The 21,713-nt window shown below is 47.5% G+C and overlaps 1 protein-coding gene across 1 annotated transcript in view; it reads left to right on the top strand.

The window, feature by feature from the left end:
* The window catches only part of DNAH1 (dynein axonemal heavy chain 1), an 827,745-nt gene that overhangs the window by 210,543 nt on the left and 595,489 nt on the right, over positions 1-21,713 (top strand). Inside the window, exons 15-16 of the mRNA XM_069206595.1 lie at positions 9,484-9,603; positions 9,688-9,770. Coding sequence (XP_069062696.1) covers positions 9,484-9,603; positions 9,688-9,770 — 203 coding nt within the window. The remainder of the gene's footprint in view (positions 1-9,483; positions 9,604-9,687; positions 9,771-21,713) is intronic.

Genomic DNA, 21,713 nt, shown 5'->3' with positions numbered 1-21,713 from the left:
CGCTCACAAACAGGCACTCAGACACCCTCATTCGCACACATACACACATTCAGACAGATACCCCTACCCCTCTGCATACAAACACACTCGCACCCCAAACAGCCTCCCTCGGCTTCCATTCGGACTCCCACATCCGCACGCACACATACATACACACGTGCATTCAAGTACACCCATACCACTACACTTTCACATACACAACACACCACACACATGCACACAACACCCCCTCCTTTGGACAGTCCATCTACCTGTCTCAGCAAGGTCGTCGTCTGGGAGGGGATGAGTCTCTGCGTCTTCCACCGCCAGCCCCGCACCACCGTTCAGGAAACCGCTGCGCTGTATTATGTATCGTAATACAGTGGGTGATGTCCTGTTGGCCTGGAGGTGAAAATCCCTCTCTTTCGCTGTTGGCCAGGCCAATGGTGTCAGATTTCCACCTGTAAACAGGCGGAAATCCAGTTTAACTCGTAATATGGCGGTCTTCAGACCACCAACACTGGCAGTTTCCTGGCGCCCGCGACTTGTGATAAGTCATAATGAGGGCCTCTGTCTGTGGAGAAAGATGAGTTTCTTGAAGAACTGCAAGCTTGACTCCATGTCTGTTTAAATTTGTAAGGACTTTTTTCCCTTTCCTCTGGTTATTGAGGTCTCATACTGTCTAAGTCATACCCTGTAGATTAAAGCCCTTGTAACAGTAGGGTGTGCCGTCTTGCTATATGGCACTGAAGTGTTAGGCATGTGTGTCAGTACTGTGTATGGAGCAAGTATTGTGTACAAACAATAACAAACCTATTTAACAGGAAGACAATTCCCTCCCCCTCAACTACACTAGAGATAATAACAACCGGTGAATTGCATTTTAACCCCAAAAAACTCAAACAATCGAACATCTTGGCGTACACCTTGGGGGTGCGGCAACGTTTCCGGGTACATCACCCTTCTGAATAGTAAGTGTTCATCAAAGAGTCATTGTCCTAGTGGTCTAGGAGTCTAATCGATGTGGTGTGAAGGAAGAAACTGTAAGTATTGAGCAGCCAGCTTAACTCCATGAGAGTATACATACGGTCAGTCAAGTACCATGACAGGATAAGTGTTCAGGCGCGTTGGTCTTGCTGGGAGGTTATGATAGTGGCCGGAGGGGAGCGGGCTGGTGGAGTGCAGAGCCTTCGCTACTCTTATAGTGTTTGCAAAACTGAACAGCCTCTGCAGGGTTTTGAAGACGTGGTGTGTGCCTTTTGCCTCGACACGCAGATGCGCTGGATAAAGGATGCTATATTTAAGGCCTTGTTTTTGGAACGTACATTTCACATGTGTAAATGTTAATTGTGCGTCTTGTGCAGCTTGCATAAAGTCCTGGAAAATGGACAGTGTTGTGCCCTGGTACTGGAGGGGCCCCCGCTCACGGCGAGTCACAGTGCGGTATCTCTGACTCTAAAATTAAGGAGACAAGCAATGATTGGGCGAGGCGGTGCTTCTGGTATAGGCTGAAGTCCATGAAAACGGTGGGCCCTTTCAAAAACAAAGGTGTCTGTGAAATCCTGTCTATCAAAGAGTTCAATCAAGAGTGTTTTCACAAAAACATCTAGGCATTTGACATTTGTGAATTCTGCGATTCCTGCTATCCATTTATTGTTGCAGATTTAGATCCCGCCTCTAACTCCTCAATTTTGGAGAGGTCCTCGCCCAGCAGAGGAGTCTCGACGTCTGCGGAGGAGCTCCAGTGTTGTAACGCCCTAGCAGCATCAAAGGACATTTTTTTTGCTTTGGGTCACATAGCCTATATTACATCCAAAATGATGCAACAGAGCCAAGAGGTAGCTATCCACTTCAGTGGGGATGGCTGTCCGGTCATGTGGCAGTGTAAGAACCCCGTTGGATAGGTGTACCCCTTCCGGGATTCAATGGCGGTGCACAGTGCTCAGATGATAGGGTAGGTAAGTTTGGAGGATGTTCGCCAGCAACGCGATGGAGCCCGCAGTGTAGTATAATCTCCACAGTCACGCAATCAGTAGTAGTAAGTAGGGCTTGGAGTGACACAACCCATAAATGGACACTGATGAGATAATACATTTCGGGACTTGAATCGCTATCTCCTGGTTCGTGGTGACATAATTCTCGATGTGGTTGTGCACATCACCCCTGTACATACCAGCAGGGTATCCGGCGGCAAACTCCGAACATGGCCATGTAACATGTCTAAGATCATGGAATTGTCACCCCAATGCCATTCTGGCATTGGGGAGACAATTCCATGATCCCCCGAGTCTCTAGCACAGACCCGGGTACTGCCAAACTACCTTTCCCGGGGTTTCACTGCAGCTGCTGCTGCTGCCAACCCCTCAGACAGGTTTCTGCCCTCCTGGGTTCCAGCCAGGCTTGGCCCAGGAAGGCAGAACAAAGGACTTCCTCAGAGAGAGGGTGTTACACCCTCTCCCTTTGGAAAAAGGTGTCCGGGCTGGGGAGGAGTAGCCTCCCCCAGCCTCTGGAAATGCTTTGATGGGCACAGATGGTGCCCATCTCTGCATAAGCCAGTCTACACCGGTTCAGGGATCCCCCAGCCCTGCTCTGGCGCGAAACTGGACAAAGGAAAGGGGAGTGACCACCCCCCTGACCTACACCTCCCAGGGGATGTGCCCAGAGCTCCTCCAGTGTGCTCCAGACATCTGCCATCTTGGTAACAGATGTGCTGCTGGCACACTGGACTGCTCTGAGTGGCCAGTGCCAGCAGGTGACGCCAGAGACTCCTTCTGATAGGCTCTTACCTGTGTTGCTAGCCTATCCTCCTTCCTAGGTAGCCAAACCTCCTTTTTCTGGTTATTTAGGGTCTCTGTTTTGGGGAATTCTGTAGATAACGAATGCAAGAGCTCATCAGAGTTCCTCTGCATCTCTCTCTTCACCTTCTGCCAAGGAATCGACCGCTGACTGCTCAGGACTCCTGCAAACCGCAACAAAGTAGCAAAGACGACTACTGCAACCTTGTATCGCTGATCCTGCCGCCTTCTCAACTGTTTTCCTGGTGGTGCATGCTGTGGGGGTAGTCTGCCTCCTCTCTGCACTAGGAGCTCTGAAGAAATCTCCCGTGGGTTGACGGAATCTTCCCCCTGCAACCGCAGGCAACAAAAGACTGCATCACGGGTCCTCTGGGTCCCCTCTCAGCACGACGAGCGTGGTCCCTGGAACTCAGCAACTCTGTCCAAGTGACTCCAACAGTCCAGTGACTCTTCAGTCCAAGTTTGGTGGAGGTAAGTCCTTACCTCCCCAGGCTAGACTGCATTGCTGGGTACCGCGTGATTTGCAGCTGCTCCGGCTCCTGTGCACTCTTCCAGGATTTCCTTTGTGCACAGCCAAGCCTGGGTCCCGACACTCTAACCTGCAGTGCACAACCTCCTGAGTTGTCCTCTGGCGTTGTGGGACTCCCTTTTGTGTCTTCGGGTGAGCTCCGGTTCACTCCTCTTCGTAGTGCCTGTTCCGGCACTTCTGCGGGTGCTGCCTGCTTCTGTGAGGGCTCCCTGACTTGCTGGGCGCCCCCTCTGTCTCCTCATCCAAGTGGCGACATTCTGGTCCCTCCTGGGCCACAGCAGCATCCAAAAACCCTAACTGCGACCCTTGCAGCTAGCAAGGCTTGTTTGCGGTCTTTCTGCGTGGGAACACCTCTGCAAGCTTCTTCACGACGTGGGACATCCATCCTCCAAAGGGGAAGTTCCTAGTCCTCTTCGTTCTTGCAGAATCCACAGCTTCTACCATCAGGTGGCAGCTTCTTTGCACCCTGAGCTGGCATTTCTTGGGCATCTGCCCAATCTCGACTTTGTCGCAACTCTCAGACTTGGTCCCCTTGTTCCACAGGTAATCTCATCCGGAAATCCACTTTGGTTGCATTGCTGGTATTGGTCTTCCTTGCAGAATTCCCCTATCACGACTTCTGTGCTCTGTGGGGAATATAGGTGCCCTTTACACCTACTTTTCAGGGTCTTGGGGTGGGCTATTTTTCTAACCCTCACTGTTTTCTTACAGTCCCAGCGACCCTCTACAAGCTCACATAGGTTTGGGGTCCATTTGTGGTTCGCATTCCACTTTTGGAGTATATGGTTTGTGTTGCCTCTATACCTATGTGCTCCTATTGAAATCTACTGTAACTTTACTTTGCTTGCATTACTTCCTTTTTGCTATTACTGCATATTTTTGGTATTGTGTACATATATCTTGTGTATATTTGGCATCCTCATACTGAGGGTACTCACTGAGATACTTTTGGCACATTGTCATAAAAATAAAGTACCTTTATTTTTAGTATATCTGTGTATTGTGTTTTCTTACGAAATTGTGCATATGACACCAGTGGTATAGTAGGAGCTTTGCATGTCTCCTAGTTCAGTCTAAGCAGCTCTGCTATAGCTACCTTCTATCAGCCTAGGCTGCTAGAAACACCTCTTCTACACTAATAAGGGATAACTGGACCTGGTACAGAGTGTAAGTACCCCTTGGTACCCACTACAAGCCAGGCCAGCCTCCTACAAAGAGCTAATATTATTATATTTATTATTACTACCAGTGTTACTTCTCAGATCCACAAGAGAGGTCACATTTGTTGTAGCATATTAATTCTGATCGCTGGCCCAAGAAAGGTCTTTATCAAGTTTGCCTAACCTACGTTCAGATGGCCGTATTTGAGGCAAATGTATATACAAGCAAGGACGGCTTTAGGACTGTGGCGCCCTGTGCGGCAGTTTATTTTGGCACCCCCTCACCCCATGACGTCCTACTCGGTTTCACTCACTACCACCCGGCAAATGTGCCCCTCCTCTCTCCATTGCTCCCCTTTCACATACATTCATGTGTGTTAAATCACTTGTAAAGGCTGGCTTTACTAATCCACTTAGCTAGCCACATAAAATATAGGGGCATATTTAAGAGCCCCTAGCGCCATTCTAACGGCACATTAGCGTAATTTCTTTTACGCTAATGTGGCGTTAGAAGGACAAAAATGCTGTGCCATATATACAAAGAGGCGCAATACATGCATTGCGCCACTTTGTAACCCTTTGCGCTACATTATGCCTGCGCCAGGCATAATGTATGCAAAGGGGGCATCCCCCCATTTGGGGGGCCAAAAAAATGACACAAGGAAAACTGTCAGATTTCTTTGCGTCATTTTTTTCTGGCACTTTTAACGTCTGCTCAGAGCAGACATTAAAAGTTGGCTTCCATTGGTTACAACGGGCCTCTGGGTGCTTTGCAAGATTAGTGTCTAAATTGGCACTAATCCTGCAAAGTGCCGGACTAGCGTAAAAAATTCTGATGCTAGTCCCCTAACTACCGCCATGGTGCACTGTATTTTAAATATGACACACACATGGTGGCGTTAGGGGGGCGCAAGAAAAGTGGCCCAGCACTATGTGCAGCGCCACTTTTCTTAAATATGCCCTATGGTTTTGTTTTTTTGAAGCAGGCATATTAACCCTCTATGCTACTTTATGTTGAGTCAAAGCTGCCACTAGGCAAAACTCCCATCTCTCTCTCTAGCAGGAACATTAATCACAAGAGGTATCTTGACATTTTAATTGTTTCTTGAAGGCTAAACTCACAAGGAACTTTTCAGTAGGTGCCTTTAAATCACAAGTTTCGGAAGTTATTGATAAACACAGCCCCCCCCTGAGGTCAGCACCCGGTGTGGCCGGACCGCTTGCCCCGCCCAAAAGCCGGCCTTGTATACAAGTATACATTCAATGACTCTCATTTACATAGTGGTTATCCTGAAAATGTTGCATGAATATGGCCCTCTAAGATCTGCATTGTACACTCCTGATTTGCACTGTAGTCGGTTCAATAAAGACAATGGCTCTGCAAAACTCAGTTGGAGCGACTTAGTAATGCCTGGTGCAGCTTGACTTGCAGTGTACTAGAAGACGCATGGACGTCAGTTAGAGGTGGCAGCTGCAACCCCTGGTGACCCCTGGCACTACTTTTGCGACCCTTAGCCTTTTCAGGGAGGGAGGAGATGGGGATAAGATCAATGCATGGAATACAGCGGCAGCTCGTCCTTAAGGATGTCCATTGGGACGCCATTCTCCTTGTTTCCTATTACGTTTTTATTTCACTGATAGTGAAGATAATTACATTTTTTACTATTATGGCAATAAAAATGAGTACAATAAGCTGGAATAGGACTTTCTCTGGCAGCTGAGGTAAATAAAAAATGTGTTTAAGTGCATATTGTGTGCGTGTTTGCACGTAAGAGTGTGTTTATGTGAAAGAGTGTGTATGTGTGTATGTGTAAATTAAGGTCAAATGGTATGAGATGTAACTTCCGCTGTCCCTGGCATTTTGGCGAACTGACGTCCATGAGAAGACGATTCAGGTCCTCTTACAGGTTTGTTGGAGGAGTATCTTCAGGGTAGGGCACTCATTGGCTGATTCTGAGGGCCCAGTGTTCCCGCACATGGGATTTCAGAGTGTGGATTATCCGGGACCCAACTTTACTGTTTATGAAATCGCAGTCAGTAAAACCACACATGGGGCGTATTCCAAATTTCAGAGCACTGATTGTCAGAATAAGGGCCCTGGAATTAGGAACTGCATGAGTAAAAAGACTGGATAATTTGGGTAACTGCATGTAATTTACTATTCCAGGCCAGGATTCATGAGTGGGGGACATACTGTACATAATCGTTAAATCTTTCGTGTGAGCCTGCGTGGCTGTCAATCTTGAAACAGGTTTGTGGTACACAAAACAAGCAAATGAATAGGGAGGAAAGCAAATTAATCAGGAGTATCAAAGTAAGATAGACAACAGAACAATCCAAAAAAGAGTCAGGAAGTGAACCAAAGTCCACTCTAAGGGCCTTATTATGACTTCGGCAGACGGAAAAGCCTGTCTGCCAAAGTCCTGATGGGTAGGTTGCCGCCAGTGTGGCAGCCTCCCCGCTGGGCCTATTATTAGTTTCCCGCTGGGTCAGCGGGCGGAAACTCAGTTTCCGCCCTCTGGCCCAGCGGGAAATGGCCTACATCATTGTCTCAGGCTCGTAATAGAACCAGCGGCAATGCTGTAGGGCTGTGGTTCCCAAACTTTTTTGATCCCCGGCTCCTTTGACCTATTGGCTGTGTTGGCCACAGCTCCCCGTTATGTTACTTTTTTTGGCGGGTGGGGGAACGTAATCCCAGCCTGTACCTGTACCTACACTATTTACCGTTTGTCTTCTTTATTCTCTCCTTCACGTTGCTGAAAACCATTTATTGGAAACTTTTTTTGTTATAGGGATATTATTAATGGTACTTTGGCACCCTCCGCTGGTCAGAATAATTAATGCAGGGTCTTTTTTTCAATACCACGAGGAAAAGCTACCGATTCAAAGCACCTCCGAGTGGTTTCCAGACTGTGTGCGGCGACCCTGGCTAGTTTTGACGGCGCACCAGGGAGCCGCGGCGCACAGTTTGGGAACCACTGCTGTAGGGCGTAGGGTGCACCAGCACCCGTTGCAATGTTCACTGCAAAGCAGACAATGAAGATTGCGACGGGGCTGGACATGGGGGCCCCTGCACCCTGTCTCTGCCAGCCTTTTCATGGCAGTGTTACCGCCATGAAGTCGCTGGCAGAGAATGGGGTCGTAATCGCCAGGGCAGCGCTGCCCTGGCGGATTAGGACCACCAGCACTGCCAGGCTGATGTGAAGTTATAATCTGGCGGTGCTTGTGGTCCGACCACAGAGCTACCGCCGCAGTTGTCATATAGCGCTCGGACCACTGCATTGGCGGCAGTCCGACCACCACCGTAACCATGGCAGTCATTAGACCACCATGGTTGTAATGAGGCCCTAAGTGTATTAGAAACAATAGGTCTGCCTACAGGCAGCTTAAGCTGTTAGTAGCTGAGACATAACTGGTCTGACAATAAGCCTTTGATTAAAACTTTAGCATAAAGCTCTATACAGGTGGCGTCTATGAGATGTCTAAATCTCGGACACATTCCAACTTTTGCCAGCAGTGATCAAAAGTGTTTGCGTGGTTTACTGTGAAATGTTAAGTATTGGATTTTAATAGGGAAATGTCTTCATTTTTTTACTTGAAACTTGCAATTTCTAATATTGGCATATGTTACACAATCTCTCAAAGAAATCCTCCTTGGACTGCACAGAAGCACCTTTTTATGAACATCATTACAAATCCTGAGATTTGCCAGTTTTATGTGTCCATTACATCTAAACATTATTTCTGCTCAGTCATTTGGATTTAGTGCTCTCATGCTTACTCTGTCTTTACAGTAACATAAAAATAGCATATTGTAACACAAGGTGTATTTGTAAAATGCAGATTCACCCTGCATGGCATCTTGGTGCTGAATAACCGATGTTTATTGTTACCCAGATCAACGACACAAATTGTATTGACTTTAGACTGATGAAATGCTGAGTTTGACCTGAATGAGATTCAAACTCATCTGGGTCTGTATTACAGTAAGGGTGCACTGTCCCCTTTTGTACCAGGGCACACCTTAAAGTAGGTGAGCAGGGTGCAAGTTACACATAGGTACAGTTTGCCCTATTACTGATATTGCAGTGCCCCAGGGCAGCAGTGAACTCATGCCATCCTGGGGGCAGTGCTTCAGATAAAGATGAACTGGCTCATTGAAGCAGCTGGTCTGCTTTTCACAGTGCAGGTAGCACCCGGCCAGAGATATCCCCGTAGCCAAGTTCAGTGAGTGACTGCACTTGTCTGCCTGAAGATGTCTGGGGAGGTCCATGAGAACCTTTTTGCCCCTTCAGAGATGTGCCTTCAGGAGGGCGCTGTGACTGCAAACCACCTTATTGTGGGTCACAGTCAGTGTACCTCCTGATGGCCTCTTTGTCTCTGCGCAGCAGCAAAGCGTTTCCCTCATTTGCATATGGCGACCCCCAATTCAAATTAAAGAACATCCTTTAGGCTAGCATCACCCCTATATGTGCGCAAGTGTCTGCAGCCCCATCTGTAATACTAAAGTGCACATGCCTATTGCACCCCAAAGGGTATTTCATATAATACAGGCCCGTTAGGTGAAACGCAGATTCCTGATTGGATGCATCAGTCCAGTGAGCGACCAGACACTTTGGCTTCATGGTCAATCATATTCAGAATATGTTTGTCTTTTGCCCTCTTTGATTCTTGCATTCTGTTGTCTCGCTTCCTCCATGGAGACTGTTACTAGAATAGCTGCTACCAGGTCTTGTGGCTCATAAGTTTGCTTTCTGACTTCCTTTAAAATGTCTAATAGATTCAAACCAAAATGGAGGTATGTGGCCCTTACTTATATTTAAGAAACTAACACTCTTTAAATTTCACCAAGCTGGAAGCAGTAAAGAGACTAGCTGGATTACTTTTCTCTGAGATTGTTTCATATCTGATGGTCCTGCTGTGCTGCTACTGACATTTGCCAGTATTATTAATGGATAGTGTCAAGATTGGCTTAGTCCATTGTAGCGCTCTGTGTCTCATGCTCTCTGCTCTTATTTAGATCTCTGATGAATTTAGAGCAATCAGCAGGAAGCTGTATGACAGGCCAAACACAATAGAAGAACTAACTGAACTGCGTGAGTGGATGAAGCAAGTGCCTGAGCAGCTTGTTACTCTTCAGGTAAATATACTACACCATTATACAAAAGTGCATTTGGGCATCTGTGTTATATCGCTGTTGTAACAACCTCATTTTCTATTACAGGAGCAGATAGCAAAGGTCCTTGTCGAGTATGACATTACTGATGAGTTTTTGTATAGCCTCTCTCAAGACGAGTTTAACACAAAGTAAGTATTATGCTTCCCTACAACACCCCTTCTGTTCTCTGACCTCCATCTTCTGTAGCATTCATTTAGTTATGTCACTTTATCGTCATTGTAATATTTACTTATTCAAATTCCCCTTATCTCCATCATGGGATCTTCACAGATGGTCATAAATTCTGAATAACACCTTGTACGAGTTCCTGAATCACTTTTAATGAAATATTCTTATCTAATTTTTACACTCACACCTATATTTGCCAATCTATAGGCTACATTAACCATACTGCATTTTTGTTTAAATAAGCACATTCAATTAAAATGTTCTCTGGTATTGAATTAGACTTGAGATCCATCAAACTGTGATCATTTTTTAAGAGAAAAACAAGAAATTAAATTCTGATGGATAAATCTAACCTCAGATTCCTGACATTTTAAATTCACTGAAGTGGCAGACTGAATTTGAAAACTCTTACAGAAATTGCTCGCAAATGCCAATAGGTGGCACCATCGGATTTCGCAACAGCTTCGTTTCGTGTCTAGAAGCGTCGGCTTGGAACCGTATATAGTGCATTTGACTTAAGTTCACTTTTTCGTCACCCTTAGACACAGTTCAGGTGCTCTGCCAATAACTTTGTTGGTGCTTTACCGATCTCCAAACTGATTTTTTTTTTCTCAGAAGACAGTGTAGTAGGGATGTGCCCCACCAGTGTTTTAAATGGAAAAATAGAAGTGCAGGTACTCACTATCTAGAATACCTGTATAGTCCCACAAAGTGCTGGTACTCTCCCATTAAATGTATTGCAGCAGTGCTGAGAAGTGCAGGCACTCTCTCTGTGAAAAGGTACTCAGTAATAGTCCATTTAAAGCACTGTGTCCCACCAAAAACGACAGGCTGTAAGTTGCGCCGTACCTGCAGGAAGCAGATGCCAGTCGTGGACACAATTGAATGAGATGCAGTAAGTCCCCCTCGATGCCTCCGTATGCCATCATGGAGTGGGAGGTGACGCTTTGTATTCCTAAGCACAATTGCCAAGCATTGGAAGGTGGGCTGATCATGCCCACAGTTGTGGGCTTGATCCCTCTCCATGGTGCGTGCCCGTTTCCGCTCCAAGCACTCATCCCATTTCTTCTGTCCTTGAGTAAGTAAAAAGCAAAGTCCAAGGGGTTTATTTCTCTGCCAGCTGGGCCTTCAGCTCCTGTGTTATGGTCTGTCTGGTAGGCAGATACACCCCCACGCCATGTGACATGGCGAGTGAGATATTGTCTGTTCTCCTTGAGGAGTTTCAGAAAACTTTTACTCAGACAGTCCATGATAAGATGCAACAAAGTATGTTACAGTCCGGACACCACACACTGCGTGGGCCATGCTATTGGCACTAATGTGGTCATTGGTCATCAGTCCTGGAAGCTCACCACAGATTTCGCGGAGTACGTGCAGGAAGCCCTCATGGACATGCCTTTTGATTGCTCTAGATTGTATGGAGACAAAGCAGATTCATCTCTGGAACATTTGTTTTTTTCCGCTTATCTCTTATTATTGTCAAAAAGAAAACAGAGAACACATACACGTAGATTGTGTTGCAAACACACAATACAGACCGGCCCCAAAATATACACACAGTGAATTTATACAAGTACTTGTTTTTACCATGATCAAATCACAGAACAGCCAGACACAGCATTAATTAATAATAAAGACTTGTATCGCCAGAAATCGATCTGTGTATGCCCAACTAAAACGAGCGTCAGCAGCCAGTATGGTCACAGGGGGCGCAAGCCATCTCGCGCTTCCAGGTTCCTGACAAATATGTCCCAGGTCATGCCCCAGGCCCTTTGCCACCATGTCTGTGAGCTTCTATATGGACGTCCTCCTACACATGCGCCCAATTAAGAGGTTTGCGGAGGCGCCTGTGTTTTCCAGGACATGGCGATCTGACATTTGAATAGGATGAACGCCACACCAGGTCTACAAATCTATGTAGGTGTTTGACCCCTTAGCCCTTGGGCGTATACACAAAAGGCAGGATTCAGGTGTAACCGGCGTGCCATGACAACTAATGTTGAGGTAATCCCAGAATCTCTGCCCACGCCTGTGCTAGTAATGGACACTCCCCACCCTGTGAATGAAACCAGCGTCCAGCAGTCTGCAACGAGGACATGCCGATGAGGTGGCGGGGAAATTGTACGCAATATGTTGTGGTGTTAGGCATGTCTGGTGTACATAATTGAACTGCCAGTAACAGAAGCACAGATTACAAGACACCTGAAGAACCTGATGCAGGGCTTGATCCAAGTGCTTGTGTGTCAGATGTGTGTGCAAATCACATGTCCAGCATTTGCGCACCCAATTGTCCGGCTGGTAGCATTGAGTCAGTAGAGCAGTATTAAGGGCTGTTATGAGTTTGAGCACACCATGTGGGTTAAGGCTGTATGTAGTGGGGGTGCTGTGGGAGGCTTGCATGGAACTGACCCCAGTGTGCAGCAGCCGCCCAGGTACATTGCATGATATCTCAGGAAATGACTTGGTGGAATGTCACGAGAGTCCCTAAGGACCTGAAAGAATAGGAATACTCTAATAGCTTTCCCCCCGTACACATTACCCCGCTTTTTGCAAGCTCTGTGTCTCATGATTGCTGGGAATCCCCCTAGGAGCGCAATCGTCTGCCAGGGAGGGGTCAATAGGGAATATGATGGTGGGGCGACCATTCCTGTTTATGTACCGCTGCCAGCAAAGACATGCGCCTCACATCTGACAAGACACGTGAACAATCCGAGGTCCCGGCGAGGAGAGCCTGGTGTAAATGGTTGTCCGTCCAGCAAGCTGCGCACTGCCGCCTGCTTTGAGCAGGGGGCCACTCCCAGCCACCGCACGGGCACTGCTGCTGAGCTGCCACGTAATAGAGCTCATAATTAGGGGCGCCCAGTTCCCCTCCTTGCATGGGCCTGTAGAGCAGAGACAGTCCGTTCCCCAGATCAGTTAAACCAGGAGCTGAGGAGTCTGAGGGGCAGTGCCATGAAGAAAATATAACAAGCGAGGGAGAATAAGCATCCTTCATCTACCTACAGGGGAGAGAGGCATTGATGTCCAGAATGCCAAGGTCCCCCAGATGGAGCTCAGAGCCCCACCAGATTCCCATTAAGGAGAACCGCATCAGGATGTAACACACGTATGCCCATGAACTTAAATGTGGTAAAATGCCATGTAAGCCTAGAAGGTGGCAGTCCACCCCTGTCGTGTTCCAGGATCGGGTGAAGACGGAACAATTCACTCTAAGGTCTGTTAGTGCCTGAGATTCCTCCAAAAGACCCATCAGGTCCAGGAGAAAGGCCCCTAACGTTGCACAGGTAAACAAGGCTATGATCAGCGTATAAGGAGATCATGGGGTAAACACCATGTGCCTCAATCCCCCCAGACATGCTGACAAGCATAGTGTACAGGCCCATGGCTAAAGCGAAAATCATCAGCGATGGACACCCCTGCTGAGTGTCCCATTGTATGTCAAAGCTATCGATTATGAGCTGCCCTATCTCGACCCACGCCACTTGTTGGCTGTATAATGCATGTAGCCACCTCAGATATCCCAGGCTAACCTTCATCGCTTTTAGGGCCAAGAATATGTATCTCCATCCCAGCGAGTCAAAGGCCTTCTCAATATCAAGCGAGACTGCCACTGGAATCCTGGCACTGACCAGGGGGTTCGCCAGTAGTCAGAGAAAGTGATGGATGTTAAGGAAGGTGTTTCAGTCTAGCATGAACCCGTTTTGATATGCATGCGCAAGAGTTCCAACAATAGGCAGCAGCCGGTTCACCAGGTCTGGCTTTGGGAGCACCGCTATGAGGACCTCCCAGAGGGAGTCCGAGCGTTTATCCCTCTTCCCCGGCTCGTTATACATCTCAAGCAGTGTGGGTGACAACGAGGCACTGAAGGACACATAATACTTTACAGTGAGTCCGTCCATGCCTTGGTGCTTAGCGCAAGCAATTTGTGTCAAGGCCAATTTGTTCTCCTCGATCCACAGTGAAGCATTGAGCTCTGCTCATTGAAGCTGGCCTAGTCGGGGAAGGTGGAGCCCATGGAGAAAATCCCCTAATTCATCCACAGAAGGAGCAGCGACCTCTGCATACTGGGTTTGGTAGTAGGCAACAAAGGTGTTGTTAATGTTCGCCTGAGTATCAACATTACGCCCCCGCCAAACCATAAAGATCCAACTGGATAACAGGAGTCCCTGACCAGCCATGCCAGGAGCTGTCCCGTTTATTTCCCTTACCATGTAAACGGGCCAGGTGTTGCTTATATTCCAATTTCCCTAGGTGCGCTTCAAAATCCTGATGCTCCTACCTTAGCTCGCATAGCTGGTCGGCCTCAGCGGCGCGAGCCAGCAGCTACACCTCAAGCTGTCACGGTTCCTCCTTCTCCTTCAGCTCTCTCCTCAGTGTCAGTGCAGTATCACCTCACAACCCCTTTGAGGGCATACCATTCCACTACCCCGCAGGAAGCGCAACCATGCATTCAAGGCAAAGTATTGTGTAATGTGTGTTGCCAGTACACCGTGGAAGGGGACATCCTGGAGTGCCTCCATCTACAGCCTTCAGTCTCTGCTAAGCTCCCTATTATGTGACTGTCTGGGGTGAATTCACAAAGTCCCAACTGTCAGTTACACCCAGTCATGTTACAGACACAGAGGGCTAAGTGCAGGAAAATGCCAACTTTAAAAAAGTTAATTGGCCTATTCTCACTGACTAAAAATGGGCCCAAATCCCCAATTGATTTATACTCTTTAAAAGTGGCATTTTCAAGCTTGTGATGACAAATTTGACTTTACCATTAGAGAGGGTTTATCATTATAGGTTCACAGATGCCAAAAATGATATATCTACCACCTCTGGTTTAGGAATTACAGCTTATTTATTTTAATAAGGAATCCCCAATGTTGCCTTATGGGAGGGCTATGCCTTTCAGTAGTGAGAAAACAAACGTGGTAGTTTTTCACTTCTGCAACATGTAAAACTAACAAGTACATGTCCGGCCTTTTAAGCACACAGCACCCTGCCCTGTGGGCTACTTAGGGCCTACCTCAGGGGTGACATATGTAATAAATTGGGAGTTTGAGCCTTATCAAGGGGTTTTAAATGCCAAATCGACATGGGAGTGAGCCACTGCCTCCAGGCTGCAATGACAGGCCTGGGACAAGTTTTAAGGTGTGACGTAAGTGGGTGGCACAGTAAGGGCTGCAGGCAGACTGGTAGCATTTAATTTACAGGCCCTGGGTATATGTTATGCCACTCTTCAAGGGACTTACATGTATATTACATATGCTGATCGTGTATATATGCCTATCAACCCATGTTTAAGGGAGTAAGCACAAGCACTTTGGCAATGGCTAGCAGTGGTAAAGTGCACAGAGTCCTTTGACCAACAAGCAAAAGTCCAGCAAAAAGTAAGAGGAGGAAGGCAAAAAGTTTGGGTGGTGAACCTGTAGAGAGGGTAATTTCCAACAGGCATACTGTTTAAGTTGCCCTCCACTACCACATACTGGCCATCTGGGTCTGCTCTGTGCATTACCACCTCGAATGGGACCCACCCGGTGCTATCATAATCAGTACCCCTCTCGCATATGCCAGCATCGTCGTCTCGTAACCCTGGCCCCTCCATTTTGCATGGAGTTTGTGTAGTTCTGTCACCACCATGTGCTTTTCCTGTATGTATGTTGTATGTGTATGACGTCGCTTGAGGTAGTCGTGAACACAGTGCCTCTTAGTAGGAGTAACCATGCCCCTCACATTCCACGTTAACAGGTTGTATTAAGGCTCAAGTAATGGGGAGTGCAGCCATGGTGGATACGTATCAGTTTTAACGCTGTGCCCTTCCAAGGGAAGGGGCATGCGCACAGCGGTGTCAGTGTTGGCCAGCATAGTACATGTGTGTAGCTTCTAAAACATAAAAACTGTGCTAAAACCCCTGTCCCACTCACCGTGTCTGGGCACCAAACAGTGTCCGGTCATCGTACAAACATCATAAACACTGCAAACAAATGGAGTACAAGGTACTAATTCTAGTCCAATACGGTAAACTGGGGTGCATGGAAGGCAATGTCCCACAGCTCCTGGGCCTCCAGGCCCTTTGTGCCGCTCAAGGTAGTCGACCTCCACTCCCACCCTTTCCCAGTAACTCTGCTCAAAGCATAGCCCACTCGGCCCTTCAGCGTGGGCACGGGCCCTACTAGTCAGTATATACAGAGTCCCTATAGCAGGTCATCTGCCAGGTGAGGTGTGAGATCTGGCCCAGGATGCTCTCCTCAAGGGGGAGTCCATCATATCATCCGTGTCCAAGCCAGCCGTGGAGGTATGATCCAGTTGAAGCTCTGCAAACAGGTTATGGTTCTGATGTAGCACCTTCGTTACTGCCTGCATCCGCTCCTTGGCTCTCTGGTCGGTGGAGGGAAAATGCTGCTGCTTCTTAGAGCGTCAATGATTTGATCTTGGGGTCAGCCAGACCTCCATCTGTGGGGCTTCTATTAGTTGTGTTGCCAGTGCCATCGCATGTAATCACGTCCTGGCGTCCTCGGGGGACAAGAAGAAAAAGGTATCCTTCCTCTCGATGACCTGGAGTCTCGCCAGGAAGAGGAGTGCATATTACAGTCCGAGGCTCCAAAGTTGTCATTTGACAGAGGCATTGGTGTTGTGACGTTGCTGTACTTCCATGGTGAATTTCGGCTAGGCAGTGATGGAAGATCAGCTCCATGTCGCTAAAGTTCAAGAGATGCCCTATCACTGGGTGTGCCGGGGCCCCTCAAAGGCAGAGGACGGCCGGGCAGGTGGTGCACCCACTCGATCGCAAAGAACTTAGGCATCCTGAGGCCAACACCTTGGACACTAACCACTGTTCCAGGAAGAGTTCCACGGTGGGGCCTTCCACACACTCGGGAAGCCCAGAAAGTTCTATTGTGAATGGCCCTTGGCATTCTCTGCCCTCTGCTGCAGGCCAGTAATGTCCATCTGTGTCTCCTGTAGGTGAGAATGTAACTCCTGCACAGTGGGGTGCATTGAGGTCAAAGCAGGCTCTGCGTCATTTACCCTGTCCAGCAGTTTCAAGTGATCAGTCTGGAGCAAGCCCACGTCAATAGACACAGCATTGATCTTTGACTCTTGGGTGCTTTTAGTGTCCAGGATGGCCTGCAGTATCTTTCCAAACAGCCCGAGTGTTTGTCTAGGGTCGCTTCCAGATGGCGCAAAACATCACCTCCCTGTGTTGGTCCCCCATCCCGAGGCACAGAGACCACCTCAGGCAGGGAAGGGGCTCCTTGGGGGGTTTAGGCTTCACCATCATCACATGAAGGGGAGTCAGCTCCAGCAGAGTCTTACCACTGCACACTACCGTGCGGTAAGTACAGCTGAGCCCACAAAGTACTTCACACTCTCCAAGTGGTCAGCAGAGCACCCCACTGCCTCTAGAGTGCCCGGGCATCTCAGTCAGGTCTGCGTCATTCGTGGTGTCCACCTGTCCCTGGGAAAACAGATAAACAGAGCCACCCTCTGCCTCTGCTCACCAACTCTGCAGTGGCATAACAGGGATCACTGGTGGCACCCACAATCCACAGGCTCCTTCATCCCCAGTTAGAGTCCACTTCCTGGTCCACACAAACTTCCCTCTGAGAAAGCAGCTCCACAGTGAGCCCATCTCCAGCACAGCATGCAAGATTCCAGCTACAATAGCCAGAAGTAACCAGGGGTCACCATATGTCACCAGCCCCCTCGCAGTTGTGTTGTCAGCCTGCTCCTTTGGGGTCCACATTTTCAGGGTCCCCCTGTTAATTTCAGGAGCCCAGAGTGAGGGGTGAGGTCCCTCTGTCACGATGTGGGGCCGGTGGAGCACAAAGCGCGGTGCTCCAAGTATCATTGATCTACAAAGGCCATACAGGAGTTCTGGCCCCTGCCTGCACAGGGGCTTAGCTGGCGAATCTCCTCCTCTGAAGGGCCAGTCATCATCAAATCACTAGCCACGAGCACTACGCCCTCTGGAGGCCTTTGCAAGCCGCACTTCTCTTCCCTGCCTTCAGGGGTCACCAGATGCGCTGAGAAGTTTAAGGTTAACGTCCCCCACATCAGAAGGGTGCCATTGGGCAAGAAGGCCCCCCCCTCTCAGCGCTACTAGGGCCAGGGGTCCCACCTGGCTTTGAAGGGTGACCCCATTTCCCCCCCCAAGTGATATTTTGCCGTAATGGGAGAAGTGCTTCCGGCCGCCTGCCTCGATGTGCCCCAGACCGCCCAGGGGCTCCGGGGTTACAGTTGCCTTGGGGAGGGCCATTACAGCCTCATTATGCCCTCGGATGGCCAGCTGAGTCAGGATGGAGCAGGAAATCGTGCAGGTCCGGCTGACGCACGCGATCAAGCAACTGCTCCGTTTGCCATCTTGGCCAGGCTTCCCTCTGGAACATTTCTAAGATGGACATGCTACAGTTCATTCCTTGTGCTTGTTAGCTCTAACCCGCAGGTTCACCAGCAATTCTGAAAGTGCAGGGATTACTCCTGGGGTCTGGGTTATCACCAAAGGTAGCTATCCCAGTTTGTCCAGTCTGCTCAGCCCTTTTGGGGCACCAGGGGACATGGTGATGTTGGAGGATGGAACAAATAGCAGGTTGGTCAATCTTTGTCTTTCTCTTCTACTGCCACCGGTGCCACACCACTTTGATTCCACCTACTCGCAGCCACTGAGGGGCAGAAACAGTTTTTACCTGCCCAAGTGGGGCACAGTTACCTCAAACCAGTGGATCACGCTGGTTGTCTGTCAAAGTTATGCCGTTCCATTTTTTCCATCTGTACACTTCTCCCCGCACCACAATTCCACCCAGAATTTGGCAGAATATGCCTCTTTCTTTAAGGAGAGGTCTAGTCATTACCAGCTAGACGGGCACTAATGTAATTAATTCACATAAATACCAGTGCTCCACCCCAGGAGGGATGATGGATTGCTGTGGAATATTTCACTCCTTGTTCCTAAGAGTCGCTCTCCAAATGCTACATTTGAGTAAAGAAGGTGCCCATGGAAAAAGGGGATGGGAAGCGATACATCGGCCAGTAGTTCACTGTAGCACTAGACAAGGGCTGATTACCCAGGGAAACAGAAGTACACTGATTACTTTAGATACTATAGAGGATGTGAATCGTATAGACAAAAAGCCTTTTGCCTCTAACCTTAATGTTGTCTGAAATTTCTTGGCTGCCTACACTCCTGTTAAAACATGAATGTATTATTTCCAGTAACTCTCTATTTTAAAACAAAAATACATTTGCTAAGAACAAAAGAAAAAAAACAACACAGTGCTGCAATTGCACATTAACAATTTTCACCTCCTAACACCTTTTAACTTTTTTTCATGAAAGTCCAACAAAATATAGTTTAGTGAGTTGCCCAGCATTCAAAAATAAACATATAGGAAAATAAGGGCCAGATGTAGCAAGCCGTTTGCATGTCGCAAACTGCAAAATACAAACGGCCTCCCGCGATGCACATTCACAAATTGTGAGTCGGTACCGACTCGCAATTTGTGAATGCGACTCGTAAATAGGAAGGGGTGTTCCCTTCCTATTTGCGACTCGCATCGCAATTCAGAATTGCTTTGTGACCGCGAATGCGGTCGCAAAGCAACTCGCAGTTACCACCAGTGTGGGGACCCCTTCCCCTTTGTGAATGTCGACAAAAATATTTTTTCAGAGCAGGCAGTGGTCCTATAGACCACTGCCTACTCTGAAAAAAACGAAACCAAATGGTTTCGGTATTTTTTTCATTTTGCAACTCGTTTTCCTTTAAGGAAAACGGGCTGCAAATTGAAAAAAAAAAACTGCTTTATTTAAAAAGCAGTCACAGACATGGAGGTCTGCTGACTTCAGCGGGCCACCATTCCTGTGAGTGCAGGGACTCGCTACGGGGTCGCAAAATGCGACCCACCTCATGAATATTGATGAGGTGGGTCTTTGCGACCCCATAGCGAGTCGCAGAAGGTGTCTGAGACACCATTCTGCATATGCTTTTGCGATTCTGTAATTGCGAGTCGCACCGACTCGCAATTTCAGAATCGCAAAAGCATATCTTGCTACATCTGGCCCTAAACTCCTCCCAGCTTGAAGTCACTTTAAAATACATAACGCCACGCTTTTAAATAGTCTCTAGAGCAAATGATATGCTCCTGAATTGGTTCCATCCGAAAAAGAAAACAAAGCTTTTACATTTATTTTTACATTTCACTTTACCAGTTCCTAAATAACTGTTTGAAGTCTTCAAACTGGACCTTTGTGAATTCTTCATGTCAGGCAACAGAAAATTCTTAAATCAAAAGGTGACCTTTACGATCTCACTTCAAGTAAAGCAAAATGAAAATTTCCAAATGAAAAGGAAAAAAATTAACCCAGTTCAAAACCTTTGTATCTTTTTATCTGATCTTTGCAAACTCTTTAGGTCAGTCAGCTGAAATTAATCACCGTTAATGTCTTCACCCAAATATCTGCAGAGCAGCTTGTATCAGAGCAAACACACGAGAGAAATGCATAGTTTGCGAAGCGTTGTGTTAAACGCAACACGTCACTAAAACAGGAGAGACTAGACTACGGTTCCAAAAGAGCTTTAGCATGGCGCTTGAACCAGTGCAGTAGTTCAGTGCTGCTATTTTTTTAAAATTTCCGATTTGACTACTTCTCCAATCCCTGAGCTGGTATTTGAGAATTGGTTACTTGCTGGAAAGTGTAATTAAGAAAATGATCTTAATTAAACAACAGATGTGTCTTCGTAAACTTTTTAAAAGCATAACTTCTTAAATCAACCAATATGGAATCTTCATTTATGACAAATAGACCACGCGTTTGTAATGCAACAGGTCTCGCATTTGCTCAAGTTAGAGATATTGTTGTAAGCTCCTAACCAGACTTTCTTGCTACAAAAATTGGAGAAAAAAAAAACAAGTGTGATCACGCTGTGTAAAACGCAGACTGATCGCACTGAAATTGAAAACCAAAAAACCGAGTGCGATCGTGCTGCAAGGAAAAAAAAGAGATACGGTGCGCTCGAGGAGGGTTACACACCGGAAAAGGCAAGACGTATGCATGTCTTTCACCAATGAAATCAAGCGGATTTTAAAAGGCAAGCCTACAAACCAATGAAAGTGACAGGCGTGACATGGACGTGGTTAAAAGCCCAAAGAGAGATTACAACAGGGACGGAGTTCTTGGGCGCTCAACCCTAAAAAGTGCCTAATAAGTAGAGAAGCAGCAGGTGCTACTCCATTTATCCCCTAGTGCCCAAAAAGGATGATGGGATCAGACTGATATTTGACTTATGATTCCTGAACACTTTTCTTTGGAAGTGCAGTTTAAAAAATGCATTACCGTGGCCTAGGTATCTCCTCTGGATCTGGGGTACTGATGATGTCCTTGGACCTGCATGAGTCACACTTCTCTGTGCTTGTCCTACAGTCCTAGAGGCCTTCTCAACAATTTATTATGGGGAACTCAGCCAGTTCAATGTTCTGCCATTTGGGCTCACATCAGCCCCCCGGATATTCACAAAATTGATGGTGGTGGTCCGGCCCATCTTCGTAGATCAGGAGGTGTATTTCCCATACCTTGAAAACTTGCTGTTGAAGGCAAACTCTCTGAAAACAATTGTAGACCACATGTGAATGATCATCTTGCTACTTTCTTTTCTGGGGTTTTCCATTAATGAGCCCAAATTCCACCTTCGCCAGTGAAGCAAATTTACTCTATAGCTGCCATTCTAAATGCAGTGGTGTTTAAAACCTTCCCACTGTGCATTGAGTATGGCACATACAGGATATGATCACGACATTTTGTCTCAGGCCTGATTTCTGGTCCTGGTTTCTTGTTGGGATGGCTCTGAGGCTTCTTGGGCTCCTCCTCTCTGCTGGTGTCTCATGGCTGTTGGAACGTGCGAGTAGTCCAGTGGACCCACCACC

Source organism: Pleurodeles waltl, chromosome 9, assembly GCF_031143425.1.
Source record: "Pleurodeles waltl isolate 20211129_DDA chromosome 9, aPleWal1.hap1.20221129, whole genome shotgun sequence".
Classification (NCBI taxonomy): domain Eukaryota; kingdom Metazoa; phylum Chordata; class Amphibia; order Caudata; family Salamandridae; genus Pleurodeles; species Pleurodeles waltl.
This window is presented reverse-complemented; position numbering and strand designations above follow the sequence as displayed.